This window comes from Choloepus didactylus, chromosome 1 (assembly GCF_015220235.1).
Source record: "Choloepus didactylus isolate mChoDid1 chromosome 1, mChoDid1.pri, whole genome shotgun sequence".
NCBI lineage: Eukaryota > Metazoa > Chordata > Mammalia > Pilosa > Megalonychidae > Choloepus > Choloepus didactylus.
In genome coordinates this window covers 81,897,027-81,911,933 of record NC_051307.1, presented here as the reverse complement: position 1 = coordinate 81,911,933, position 14,907 = coordinate 81,897,027, and the positions used below count along the sequence as shown (strand labels likewise).

Below are 14,907 nucleotides of genomic sequence, written 5' to 3'. Positions count from 1 at the left end.
CCCAAGCAGACCTATTTTTCCAGCTTTCAGTTTTTCTCTATACGAACACAGCATTTCACTCACAGTTAAAATCATTATTGGGTGGGAGGAAGGGTCAGTGGACATATCGTGTTGTATAAGCGCCTGCATCGTGAGATGGATGCAAACAGTCACGAAGGGTCGTGGCTACCTCAGAAATCATTGGCTAGAGTGCTCAGGTCTCTCCTCATTTTACTGAGAGTACTTTTTGCGAGAATTGATCGGCGCTCCTAAACACAGGTGTTGTGCATGTTTATGGGTGAGACTGGGAGCCAGGTGGGGGAGATTTTGATAGGCAGTGTTTGTTTCTTTAGGACATGAGGCTTGAATAGAACATCACAGCAGGGTGCAGAGGAGAACTGAAATCTCTGACATTTTCCCCATCACGTGGCTACAGCTCTGAACAAACCAGTGGGACTCGAGGTCCCTCCTTGTCTAACTTCATATTTAGTTTGAGATTAATGAGGGACTCGCCCCATTCAAGATTCATTTGTGGAAGCAGAGATGAAATATTCCTTCTTGCCACCACCATCAGGCCCCTGTTGAGTTTTAAGAAGGAGAAGGAAAAAGTAGAGGAATTTCATTTTGCTTTGGCCAAATTGAAGGCAGGCAGTAAATAAGGCCAGTGAGGATGGCTCTAGTTTCCAATGTGAAATTGCTAAACCTTCTCAAATTTCAGATATTAATATTATTAACATTATTTTAAAAAAAAACTACTTCAAAAGCAGAAAACCAAATTCTTAACCATATCCTGTTGGAACTGAATAATGCAGAGAAAAACTAACTTCAGTTAGCCAAACTCCCACCACCTCTGTGCAGTCAGTGTTTTTTCCATCACTGTTCTCAGCATAACTGTCCACCTACCCAGACTTTTTTTTTTTTTTTTTTTAGTCTCTAGTTGTGCCCTGGTTATCTTGGCAGCTAGTTAATTCAATCAATGTGGCAGCATCACACATCTCAGGGGAAAATAATCTAGTCCGTGAAATAGCAAGGCCTTCCTTGGGTCCTCTTGGCATAACCAGAAGAGCTGGTTTTTAACTACAGTGTCTCACTTTCATTTTTGTGACCATGGCCAAGAGAATGAACCTCACTGATCCTCAGCTTTCCAGACAGTATGTTGGGTAATAACCCCTGTCTGGATATTAACATGGATATGGTATGGATCAAATAAGACAGGGCATCTGTCAGGGTTTTGTAAACTTGTATAATGCCATACTTTGTAAGACATTAGTATTATCATCATCAACACCACCATTATCATCATGTCTTCTCACTTTTCTTCATGCTTGTATTTTCTTCTGATAGTCAACTATCATTCATTAGCCCCTCGACAGAGGGCAAGCAAGGTATGAAAGAGAACTCAAACTTACATTTATCATTTAGAAGGTTTTATTTTTACTTTTTCCCCATGCACCCTTCCACAATCTTACTGACTTCTCTGGAGTTTTCAAACCTATTTAGAATTGTTATAAGTATTCTTTCTCTTTTACCTGTGCTTGATAAAACAGTTTGCGATGGTTCATGGTAAGCTTTGAACAGGGGCAAGGCAAAGAAAGAAATTCTAAAAGCCTTCTGTCAATCTTTTTCTTTATCTAAATATTCTATCTTCTGGGCCCTTGAGCAGTGGCAGGAAACAACTTTTATTATTTCCATTGTATTCTAGTCATGCTTCAGTTCACCCTAGTTGGTTTCTATTAGAATCTACTTCCTTCTCTACATGCAAAGAACACTGTGTGCCTTAAGCAACTAAAAAATAGAATTTAGGCTAGTAATGTGGGCATGAAATCATTAAGTTTAAGGGTTTGTTACAAGCTCCATAGTCATCACTATATACTTCTGATTGCCAAAATGAAATGAGGAAATGAGATGAACAGTAAGCCATTTTGAAAATGTTCTAGAAACTATTCTTATTATTTTCACGATAACCTCCTACTGGCACTTTGAAAAATTAAAAACTGGCTGAGTCTAGGTCATAATTGTCATTGTATCATCCCAGCCTCACCTCTGCCCTGTGCCTAGCACAGGGCCATTGCATGTTGTAGGCTCTCAATATAAATGCTGTTAGTTTGTATTATCATTAAGCGTAATAGGCCACAGATTGGTCTTTGAATGCTTTATACCTCTATTTTCTACTCACTTTTAGTTCCTTTCTCTCTGATTTAAAAATCCTCCCTGCTTCTGATATAAGGACTTGTACTTTATAATGTTCACTTAATAGCTAAAGATCATCCATAGGGTACAGGCAATGTTTTCCTCACATTCAAAAACAAAATTTCTTGACAATACTAATGGAAGACAGGGAAAAGATCTTTTGGTTTCTCATGGAGTAGTATGTAACTTTTAAAGATATGTCATCATTTAGGACTAAATCTTATAGGCTTCTTAATGGAATAAAGAGTGGGTTTTTAGCATATGCCAGCAATGCAGTATGCATTTTCATCTACTCTCTAAGAATGGCACCAAACAATTCTTTTTAACTCAGAAAAAATATATCTTTTAGAGTTCAAAGAGGAAAAAGAAGCACTTCTTTTATCTCTGGTAAACCCTTGGAGCCACTTCTCAGACCTTGGAATTCACCCAGTTGCTATTTGCCATCTACCCAAGGTAGCCGGATATTTTTGAGCTTCCCTCTGCTTGATACCCCCATTTCTGCCAAATAACAAAACCATCTGCTGTGGTTGAACAGTATCTAAAGATTATTCTGTAAGTACCAGAAATGAGAAGATATTTTGCCTAGGTAAAGAGGATTCCTTCTACCTATTGGTTAAACCAGCATCTGGATACTTTCCCAGGTTAGCAAACACAAATATCCAAACAGCTGGAATAAGGATCTGGGAATAGGAGATTTTGGAGAAGCTGCTGACTTGCTGAGAAACTGCAGCCTCAGTGAGCAGAGTCGGGATGATTCCATTCGCTCTTGTTTAGCAAGGCAATGACCCGTACACGGGAACAGCTTTTGACATCCCGCAGAGTGTGCCTATTGCTGAAGCGGCAATAATGGACTCCCTTAACTGGTCACGAATGTGCATGCCGGTGCCTGGGAGATGTACCCTCTTTCTGAACCAACCCACACATTTAGATTCCAGTTAATTCTGAAGATTTAATAAGTATGGAAAAATTCCATTCAACATACCTTCTTTTTAAGTAGACTAAGGGAGTCTTAGTCAGATATAGATATCCAAGCCACACATCTACCACCATTAAGGGAACAAAACCTTGCAGAGTAGAGTATAAGTGAGATATATATAGCATTTTATGTTCCCATAGATACCATGCTTGGGTCTGACACAAATTAACTTTCCCTTTTGATGGTAGCTACTGTCTGGATGGGTCTCTAAGGAATGTTTTGGGTATAAATCTGACTTCCTGTGGCAGTGGCAGCGACTCATGGTGCCACTTGAGAATGTGAGAATGTAGGGCTTAAAGGCCCAAAAATGTAAATCTTAACCAGAGTATACCTTTGGCCAACAGGGTAAAATGCCAGCTAATTTCAGAGGACTATGGTTAGTGAGGCTTCAGGCACTGGGTTTGTTTATGGACTTGTCCCATTTTAAAACATGTACAGTTCAAAACTACTCCTGTTTGATTAACAGATGATGACTTTTTTTGACCCCACATTGTTTTAATATGTCATTTATATGAGTTTCCCCCTTTTCAGTTTCTCTGACTTTACCACACTGCCACACTTCTGGCATGTGGTATTGCTTTGTTTTATATATGTGTTTTGTCTTTTCTTCTAAATTGCTAGCATATGAGCACTCCTTTCTTCCGTTATTCTGCCCATCATTTAACGCATATAAAAATGGACTATTTGTAATAGTTTCAGCAAGAAATGTGAATAGATTGATACTTATTATGAGTTTCTCCTATCCTTATTTTCAAGTCACTTTCTCAGAGGATCTATAGTTGACATATTTTCCCCACTTGCTGATGAAATTTGTTTCTAAAAGGTATCATGTTCCCATAGAATGTAACTTTTCATGTACTTACTTCAGATGCTGGTGTTTCCTGCTTTATAAATGGATCTTAATAGGAGTGGGAACTAGTACTATTGTAAAAGAAATTACCCCTACTAGTCATTCCATTCTATTGCAAGGTCTGAGGCTTCAAATTGCAGCTGCAAAGCACGTGACAATACCTGTTTTCTACAAAGACAGCAAATAAAATTAGACCTCTCTTTTACTGAGACTTAAATAACAAGTTATGTACTGGTGACACGATTTTATTTGGAGAGCTTTTTCTTAAGATTACAAGAATTAAACTTATAAAAATTTTGGTGAAACATTTCATTGGTGGTTGTACACGTTCACATCTTGTGTCACTTTTTATTGTAAGGTATAAAATGTCTAGACATTGACTAAAGGGCTGAGCATATTGGCATAGCTCTGCTCCATTACTAGATAAGAACTCAATACATGTCTTTGGAGTGATTTATTGTCAATGTCAATATTAATGATTAATTATGAATTGTAATAATTACCTACACCTTTTAGCAATAATAGTGTCTGCAAAAATACAACTAGAATGCTATTAGTCATAGAATTGCATGAACTATTGTATTATATTACCTTGGGAGGAATTAAGCCAACACTGCTTTATCAGCTAGTTTTAGCATGTAATAAGTAGCAACTCTCATAAAACCTCTTACAATTTAGACAACAAGTTCATGTACATTATCTTACTATAACAATCCTATAGTACTTCTAATAACCCTGTAAAAGATGCCAACTGCCAGATGAGGAAACTGAGACTCCGAGAGATTTAAATACTTTGTCATTCATTCAATCATTCATTCATCCATTCAAAAAATTTTAAGCACTTGCAATGTGCCTGATGATAGGGATTGAAAAGCAAATATAAGAGAATATTTAGCCACATTGTGAGTTAGTGGCATGGTAGGATTGAAATCTCTGGCTCTCAATCCAGTACACTGTGCTTCATTTTCCAATGCCATCATCCATCCTGGAAACTGTAACACCATACAACAAAACATGCTTCAGTGGAATTTGCAAAAGCAAAATGCCAGGTTGGGTGGATGTTTGATGTTCTACAAGATGGAATTTATGTGTTATATTAAATATTTTTGTCTTATTATTGAATCTTTGGATCATGTTTATTAATGATAAATGCTGCTCAGGAAGCATCCTATAGGTTTCTAAACCCAAAGTTCTTATTAGACAGGCTGTGCAGTTCCACAGCCTGTTAAATATGGCAAGAGGTAGGTCTTAAGCTTCTCAAGTCATACCAACTAAAGGTTAGAAATTAGGAAATCAGCAGTGTTTTTAAACTCTTCCCACCCCCACATTAACACATACAACTTATTCCAACTTCAAAAGAGCAAATGAGACCAATTTGTTGCTCATTTGTACCACTAGGAATGCATTTTGAACTGATACAAAAAATAACTGCCAATTATTTGCGGTTAGGGAAATGAGACAACCGACCACTTTTCTCCCCTACTCTGGAATTGAGAAGTTTCCTTCTGTTGATTGGTCAGTTAGGGACCAAGGATAAAAGCATGAAAATACACCCAACTAGAATTAGATGGTCTTGCTGACCTGGGGTTATTTTAAAGCACTGTGTAGACCAATTAGATCCAGTGCTAAACCTCCAACTAAGCTGATCACGTGGAAACTCAGAAGAGTCCTTAGGCAGAGAGTACAGCCATTTACCTCTTTAAGAAGGACCTTCTTCAAACTTTTCCCTTATTATGATTGCTTCCCAATATGCAACAATTAGGATTCTTTGATTTAAGCAACAAAACTCAACTAATTTTATGTAAAAAGTAGAGATTTTTTTTTTTTTTTTTCGGAAGGATGTGGAGTAGCTCACAGAATCAAAGGAAAAGCAGAATAACTTTGCCTTGGAAAGGACAGAAGCCATACATCTCTAGGTATCCAGGTTTCAGAAACTAGTGAAAAATAATTACCCCTCCAGTCAATTGCCCTGGAGTATGTATCAGCTACCTATTGCTGCTGAATAAATCACTCCAAAATTCAGGGGAATAAAACAATAATTATTCTTTGTTTCTTACAAGTCTGCAAGTCAGCTGATCAAGGATGGTCTTTGTTGGGGCAGCTCTACTCCTGGGGGTGCCAGATTAATTATGTCTCATACAATATTTGGGACCAAATTATACTAAAAAAAAATCACCTGCTTTTTATCTGAAATTCAGATATAACTGGGGGTCCTTATTTTATCTGGCAATCCTATCTTCTCCACATGTCTGCCATCCTCCTGGGAAGCAGAGACTCTGCTGGGCATCTTGTCAGGGCCATGTCAGTGGCCCAAGAGCTATTGGACCCAATGGTGCAAGACTTCTGTAGATTCTGCTTGTATTACCTATGCTAATATCCTATAGACTAAAGAAAATAACATGGTCCACTGATGAAAAATTGTGCCCCACTCACTGTGGGAGGAGACTGACATGGCAAGTATGTGGATAAATGGAGGGGTAGAGAATTGGGACCATTAACACAGTCTACCAAAGGAGGGCCATTCTTTACAAAAATAAGTTCCAATGAGCGAGAATCTGATTGGCCCAGCTTAGGTCATGAACCACTCCCCAGTTAAGAAAGAATGGAGCACTTGATTGACAGTACCAGCAAACAAATGGCAGTGGGTAAGAGGTGGTTTCCCCAAAAGCAGAAGGGAGTATAGTGTCTGTGCAAGTAAAACAATAAATGGCCACTCCATTCACGTTCTTGCTTTGCCACATTTTTGTCACACGTAGCGGATCTTGCTCTTATACAAAAGAGAAGACAGAGGCATTGGAACCTAGTGTTACATACAAACATGTACAGGCATGTTTGGATCCACAAAAGTCAGGGCAGACCCCGGAGATCTGATCAAGGGTATGGGTAAAGAGATTACCAAGAATCAGGCAGGAAAATAAAAGCATGTGTGGCAGAGCCAGTTTGTGCCATATTTTACCAAAGGCTGGTTTATTTCAAGGCCAAAGGAATCTCTGTAACCAAGTCCACCTACATTTCAGCATTATTTTAGAAACCACCAATTTGTATTGAACAGGAAAATGTACATTTCTTTAACATGTAATTGGTGTGTATTCCAATGAAATAACATTACCTATTTGATGATTCAGATTTTAACAGAACTTTTAAACATGGCATATTCATTTTTAAATGTTTTATTTTGTTTTGTCAATTGAAAACTTGAAGATTCCTACGAATAATGAATTTCACTAAGGTTTGAAAAGAGGGTATATAAATTATGTTTTTCAAACAACAATTTAGGAGGTATTTCTCTAATGAGTAATTAATTTAGAAACTGGTAGCACGTGTTAATAGTATGGTGTCCAAAAGATTAAAGACTTAGATTTTCAAAATATTTTGGTAAACTTACTTGGCATGGTAAGTGACATTTATATTTGCATGTTTCTCAGAAATATTGGGCTGGCCAAGTTGGTAATTTTTTATAGGGTAAAACTATTTGGCTTCTGAAAGCCAAATATTATGGTATATTTTTAGGTTCTAATGAATAGCAATAGCTAGCAATAAATACCTGAAACTATCAAACTACAACCCAGAACCCTTGAAGACGATTGTATAAAAATGTAGCTTATAAGGGATGACAATATGATTGGGAAAGCCGTATGGACCACACTCTTCTTTGTCCAGTGTATGCATGGATGAGTAGAAAAATGGGGGCAAAAAAAAAAATAGCACTTTTCTTTTTCACTTTAATTTTTATTCTTATTATTTTTGTGTGTGTGGTAATGAAAATGTTCAAAAATTAATTTTGGTGATGAATGCACAACTATATAATGGTACTGTGAACAATTGAATAGTACACTTTGTATGACTGCATGGTATGTGAATATATCTCAATAAAATTGAATTAAAAAAATAATTACAGTATGCATTTTATATTATTCAACAAATGATACTGAGAAAATTGGCTAAAACTTTATGGAAAACAAACCCTGGTTGTCTCTCACACCATAAATAAATTCCAGTTTATTTAAAGAGTTCAATATCTAAAAAATGAAACAAACCATTAAAAAGAATAAGAAGAAAGAGAGATAGTCAACTGATCTTATGTTTGGAAAGGACCTTCTATGCACAAAAGCAATAGAAGAAATCACAAAAGAACAATCAATAGATATAACTACAAAGAAATTTAAAATTTCTCCCAAACAAAAATAATCAGAAACAAAATTAAGAGGCAAGGAAGACATTGGGGAAACTGCAAAAAAACATAACAGCAATAGGTCGATTCCTTACTGCATAAGAAGCACTTATGAATTGCTAAGAAAAACAAAATAATCCAGATAAATTAGAGTGATCACGAAAACTGAATAGGTTGAAAACCTCAAATAAATGGTTCACAGCATTACTTTTAGGAAAACATAATAAATCACACTAATATCTTGTGAATAAGGAATTGCTAGGGAATAGACCAGAAAGAAAAAGAATATCTTCAGAGTACTATCATGACCCAAGAATTGAGCATAAATCAATATTACAATGATTTGGAAAAATAACTTCTGATTGCTGATGCAAATAAGATTATCATGCTAAACAGTATTACCTATTTAGTCATCCTTACTGAGAATTAAAAGGAATATGTTATATAGCACTACTTTTGCCGAGCTAAATGTGGTGTCGAGGAAAGTGTGAAATTTGGGAAATCTACAAACTGTAGTTTTTTTGTCCTAGATCTCTTATTCGTTAGCTAAGTGGCTTTTACCCATTTTGTCCCCTACATCCACACCTGAAAAATGGTAATAATAATAATAATAATAATAATATCTCTATTTCCCAGAATTTTTACAAAGACTGTACTAGTTAATGGGAAAAAAAAAAACAAAAACCCGAATTGTCTCCTTGATGTTATGTTATTAAGGTGGTCTAATAGAAACTCCATGAATTGCTACAGGAAACTAGGGAGAAACTATTAAATCATTAGACTAATAAAAAGAACATATAAATATTTTATTAGTCTAAAAAATATAAATATATTTAAATTACTCCTCATAGAAAAGGAAAAGGTAAGTTAAAACTCAGAAAAACCAATAATTAAGGAAGGTAGGCACTAACTTTCTCTTGCTTCCTGTTTCTGAAATGGAAAAACAATTCCTTGCCCCATGGTAATTTTTTTCCATTAAGAGAGAAAGAAGTTGATAGTGAAATGGATGACTAGAGGGATAGCTAAAAATATATTAATAAAAGCCATATTTTACTGGATTCAAAATAAATGTTTGTTCCTTTCTGACTAAAATTCAATGAAATGCTTTCCTTGAGCTAAGGAAAGAATTGGGGCAGGAGGTAAGATAGAATTTGCAGTATTTTTTTTTTCCAAACACTAAGAGCACCTACCATGGTTTGTTGGATTCAGCAGTAGAGAAAACAAAGCACCCACCTCCTACCTCTTACAGTTTAGTGAAAAACACAGGTCAGTAATCATGTTACAATTTCAGTGCCATGATGAGGAAATGCAGAGCACAATGTGAGAAAACAGGGGAGGCACTTCACCCAATAATGTGGTATCTGGAATTGAGGGGAGAGAATGCAGAGGCAGGAAATTTTCTTGGGAAAAGTGAGAGGACAGAAGTTGAAACTTGAAGAGGGGGAAGGGATTAACCATATGAACAGTTGAAGGAAGAATATTCCACTAAGAAGTTTGGATTTTATTTGGCGAGCAATGAGATTAATCAGCAGATACTATACTTACATTTGCAATTTAGGAACAAAATTCTGATTGCAGTGTGGTGAATGAGTGGTCAGGAGCTTGAGAGGAAGGCTAGAGGCAAAGAAACTGGTTCTAATGCTTTTGCAGTAATTCAGGGAAAAAAAAAAAGTTGATAGTTGAAACAAGGCTAGTGGGAATAGGCATTTGGGGTAATTAATGAATCTGAGAGATTTTTAAAAGGTATAAGCCACAGAATTTAAGGGGCAATTGTATATGTGGTACAGCGAAGGAGAGAGAGCAGTCAAAGGAGATGCCTTGCTTTGTTTTTGGTATTTTTTGTTCTGTTTTGTTTTCTGTGTTTGTTTGTTTGGGCTTGGTCAACTGTTTGCATGATGACACCGTTTACTAAGAGAGTGAACATAAGGCTAAAAGTTTTTTGTGTGTGTGTGGGAAGGAAGATAATGACTTCCAATCTGAACATGTTGAGTCTCAGGTATCTGTGGGGCATTTCAGTGCAGATGTCAATTGGAAATGCGAGTAGGAATATCGTAAGAAAAATCTGGGTTGGAGACTTTGATTTGGGAGACATCCATAACATAGAATAGCTTCTGAAGTTAGAGAGTGGACAAGATCACTCACAATGAATGTGTGGATTGGGATGAATAAAAGACAGCGATATAACCCTAAGAAATACAGATAATTAAGGAACAGGGCAAGATGAGCCCAAAAGTTAAACTGGAAAAGCTTGCTAGAGGGATGAGGGGGAAAGCATTTGATTTTGTTGTCCTAGAAACCAAGAAAGAACTGGAAGAAAGAGGTTGTGGTCAACAGGGTCAAATACTTCAGAGAAAGATAGGATAATAACAAAAATTGTCATTGAACCTAGAGATAATATACTCATCGGTGAGCTTCATGAGAGCAGTTTCTTTTGAGATCAAAGGGAAAAGCCAAATTGCACTGGAGATTGTTATGGTGGAATAAGGATGTGGTATGGAAAAATTCCTTCAAGAGATTTTCAACAGGTTGAAAACTAAGATTTGGGGAGGGATTTCTTCCTAGAGTAGAGAGACTAAATCATATATAAATGTTTGTGGGAAGAAGCTGGTATAGGGTACAATAAAGTGGGATGATAAATGTTGGAGTGAGACCCATTAAAAGGGACCCAGAGGAAAGGGAGATACAATATCAGTGTGGTTATATTGCTAATTGTTTGTCACAATCTGGGTATATTGTCCTTAATTAGTAGAGACAGTATGGTTTGGTGGCCAGAACATAGCACAGCAGAGACAATTATTCTAGATTTTATTCCCAAGTCTGTTGTTCTCTATGTGACATTGAACAAGTAGCTTAATTTACTTGCTATGTGCATCATTCAGGGCTCTTCAGAGAAATAGAACTAACAGGATATGAGGACCCAGGGCCCAGGGCCCCACCTCTCCTCCATTATGAGATACACACAGCTGCCTGCATGACCAGGAAATGGGCCCCCTGCCCCCAGGGGGGGGAAGCATTAAAACTTCTCTCCTAATCGCTGTCAGTAACCAAATCTCAGCAGACCTTGTTGTAACCAAATCTTGCAAGAAACTCCATTGTTACAAACCTTTATAAGACCACCCCCCCACCCCCTGCACTCATTTCTCTCTGCGAAATAAAAGAATGCTGACTTCCCCCTGCCAGCACCACCATCTGGAAAAATCGTCTCCTGTTCTGCAAGTATCTAATTAAACTCATAGGTAACCCTGTGCCAGGCGTATTCTTTGGTCTTGGGGTTAATCTGAGTGTATACACGTTAAGAGATTTATCATAAGGAATTGATTCACACAAGTTTAGGGATGGATAATTCTGTGTTCCATAGGGCTGGAAATTCTGATTAGGATGATACTGAAGTTTTGAGTCTGAATGTCTTAGGCTGGAAACTCAGAAAGAAGTTAAGTTAAACACTTTAGGAGTGTTTCGGATTCCTTGAGGAGGAAGCCCTTCTTATCTTAAAATCACCAGTTCTTTGCATTTAAGGTCTCCAACTGATTGGATGAGGCCCACCCACGTTATGGAAGGTAATCTCCTTTACTTAAAGACAACTGACTATAGATGCTCGTCCTAGCTACAAAATATCTCCATAGCAACGTCTATGAAGGTGTTGGACCAAACAACTAGACACCATAACCTAGCCAAGTTGACACATAAAATCAACAGTCACACCATGTACAAATCCTTAGTATGTATTCCTCTTATGAAAGTGAAGTAATATAAGTAAATTTTATCGTAGATAATCATTCTCTGGGAGATTGACCTTTAGAGGTTTTTTCTGTTTTGTAAATTTGCATGTTTTTGCATTAAGCATATGGAGTTTCTCTTCCTCCACCATTTTAAAAATTGGAACACATCTTTATTTATTCTCCATACACTATGTCCCATTTTGAAATTCAGAGATGACCACAACTTGAATAATATGACCTTTTTAAATTATTATATAGCTCTATGTTGCAGGTTTTAGATCTCTGAGGAAGGCACTTAAGATGTCTGAATCTTGTTCTTGAATGCCGTCATTGATTTATATTTTATTGTAGATTTTTGGAAATGTTTAGGATATGGATTTACTCAGCTCAGAATTAAAAATTGTGAATCTTGAATAATAGGGCAATTGGACATTCAGGAGCTCTGAATTCTAAGCCAAGCCATATTTCTTGATGAGATCATCCTTGACAAGTCATTATCCCTCTCAGTGCCTCATGTTCCTCCCTAAAAAGTGGGTATGACTTTGCAAGTTTTCATTGTAAAAGACTGAGAGAATATATTGCAAGTCAATATGTACATATGAGAAAATGATTCTTAACCCTAATAGAAAACAAGGAGGAATAGATACTCTATAAATAGAAATTGCTAAATAATTGGAATCAATTACAATCTCTTTCTGTCATTTGGTTTTATTTGGAATCACTGGTTCCTACCTGGAAGCGAAAGAAATTCTGAGGTCATAAGGGTCATCCTCCACAGCCTCCTATGACACTGTGAACCAGTAAGTTGTCCAGGTACCATCAGTGTCTCCTAACTGGGATCTGCAGGGATTGCGTGGCTATCAGGCAGTTGCCTCTGTGTTTAGAAAAGCAGAAAACAGTCCTGTTTTGAGGGAGGAAAAAAAAAATTTCTTTTGTTATTGAACTCTTTCATGCTGTCTTGTCTTCTTCCCTTCTCAAGGTACATACTTTCTCAAGGATAGCATAAGTCATCAAGAGTTTAAACAAACCAACAAACAACAGCAACAAAAAGGAAAACCACAGTCAAACTATAAACCCTACTATTTGTAATCAGCACGTAACTTCTATGATGAAATTTAAGCTCACCAATGTGGGATCTAATGTTGCCACCCTGAACACTAATGAAGGAAGCTGGAAAGCATCACAGCTGGCTCTTGGAGACTCATTTCTCACATCACCAAAAAGTAATTTTTCATGTTCAGCCACGTGGTATTGTGAGGATAACGTTTTATTCAAGTGGTGCTAAGAGCATGTGACCTGGAGTCTGTCTGGATTCAAATTCAAGTTCTACCCCTCACCTTGCTACCTCTACACCTCAGTGTCCCACTCCTAAAAATGGGAATATTACTAGAACCTACCTCATAGGAATTTATTTTCTTGTTATGAAGGATTATTGAGCTAATACTTATAAAGTACCCGACAACAGAGTCTTGCATATAGTACATGCTTGATTAAAATTTGGTATCATTAAATAGGAGTAGGAATAGGAAGAGGAGTAATAGTAATACAGTCAATTATCATTTTTTGTGGTAGTTTAGGCTCTGTAAAATCACCACAAACACTGAATTAACAAATATTGAATGAACCATTGCTTCTATGGCAAATACAGGGCTAGGTTCTGGCAAGACTCTGGTCACAACATTTTCATCCACCAATCAATACATAACCTTGTTTTATGTGTGTTTCTGTTTAAAGACACCCTATTTAATACATATTGTCAATCCATTAACATCAAACCCATGGCCAACAGCACTATGACTCATGCCTAAAAGAAGCTTATATAAAATGCATCTTTTTTCCATACAGCACATCACAGCCTTCTTGCACTGGAGCACACTAGGCAGCACTTTGAGGTTATGCTTGAGAGCCATTTTAAACAGTGAAATTGCCAACAAAAAATACAAACATGCAAACAACATGGCACTAAGTATACTGCAAAAAGGACACGTGTTTATAACATGAGAGCTGAAATAAGGCAATGCGCCTCATTTAACTTCTGCTGGGAACACTCACCGGGGGTGACTCAAATTTTTTGCTGCTCTACACATGGCCACAAACAATGGCAAAAGCACTGCAAGTATTAACTTGGGGGTTACAAATAAATTTTAGCAAGTGGGTAAATTCACAAATACAGAAACTGCAAATAGTGAGGTTCAAGCATATTTTTGTAAGGTCTACCTGTCTGTGATTTGGGCCTTATTAATTCAATATTTAAGTTTTAAAGTACATCTTTAAGCCTGTCACCAACCAAGATGTTATTTAGAGGCTTTCTATTGAGTAATTAACCCCATGGTTTCCTTATGTGGCTAGATTGTAAGTAACCACGTATTGTCACATTTTAACACAATGATGCAATCTTATACTAAATAACACTTTTTCTTCCCCTGGCATTTGGAGGAAATACTGGATTATGTTCATTTTTTATACATAAGAAAATAAATTTAGGTAAAACTTAGTGATAAGAAAAATATATTTGTAATTTTTATAAATGTACATGCTCTTAAATACCCAATTTACATCCATTCTAGTCAAAAAGGAACTATAGCATTTTCATTGTAGTATTCTGTGTACCTCTGAGTACACACAACACTCAGCAGGCTCCCCTTAGAGATCTGAACACATGAAAGCTTGGATCTTAAGAGCAACCTGACTTCTTAACAAAAATTGAAATTCTTTAAGCCATAGGAACACTTGGCTCGAATTTACCATTTCCAGTTTCATGCACCAGTGAGTTACAAGCATGCTTTTACCAGACATGGTTACACATGCCATTTGCTTTTGTCTTTACAGTTCCACCAAAGATCTCCAACATCTCCTCGGATGTCACTGTGAATGAGGGCAGCAATGTGACCCTTGTCTGCATGGCAAATGGCCGTCCTGAACCTGTTATCACCTGGAGACACCTTACACCAACTGGTAAGCAACTTTCCAGTTTCCAAGATGCCACACACCATTTAAGATATCCTCATGCTTCTGAGATTCC

The 14,907-nt window shown here is 37.0% G+C and overlaps 1 protein-coding gene across 4 annotated transcripts in view; it reads left to right on the top strand.

Annotated features, from left to right (window-relative positions):
* LOC119533935 (limbic system associated membrane protein) overlaps positions 1–14,907 on the top strand; it is an 878,762-nt gene that overhangs the window by 627,676 nt on the left and 236,179 nt on the right. For all 4 annotated transcript variants that reach the window (XM_037835912.1, XM_037835904.1, XM_037835919.1 and 1 more), the window contains one exon: positions 14,715–14,840. In XM_037835912.1, coding sequence (XP_037691840.1) covers positions 14,715–14,840 — 126 coding nt within the window. The remainder of the gene's footprint in view (positions 1–14,714; positions 14,841–14,907) is intronic.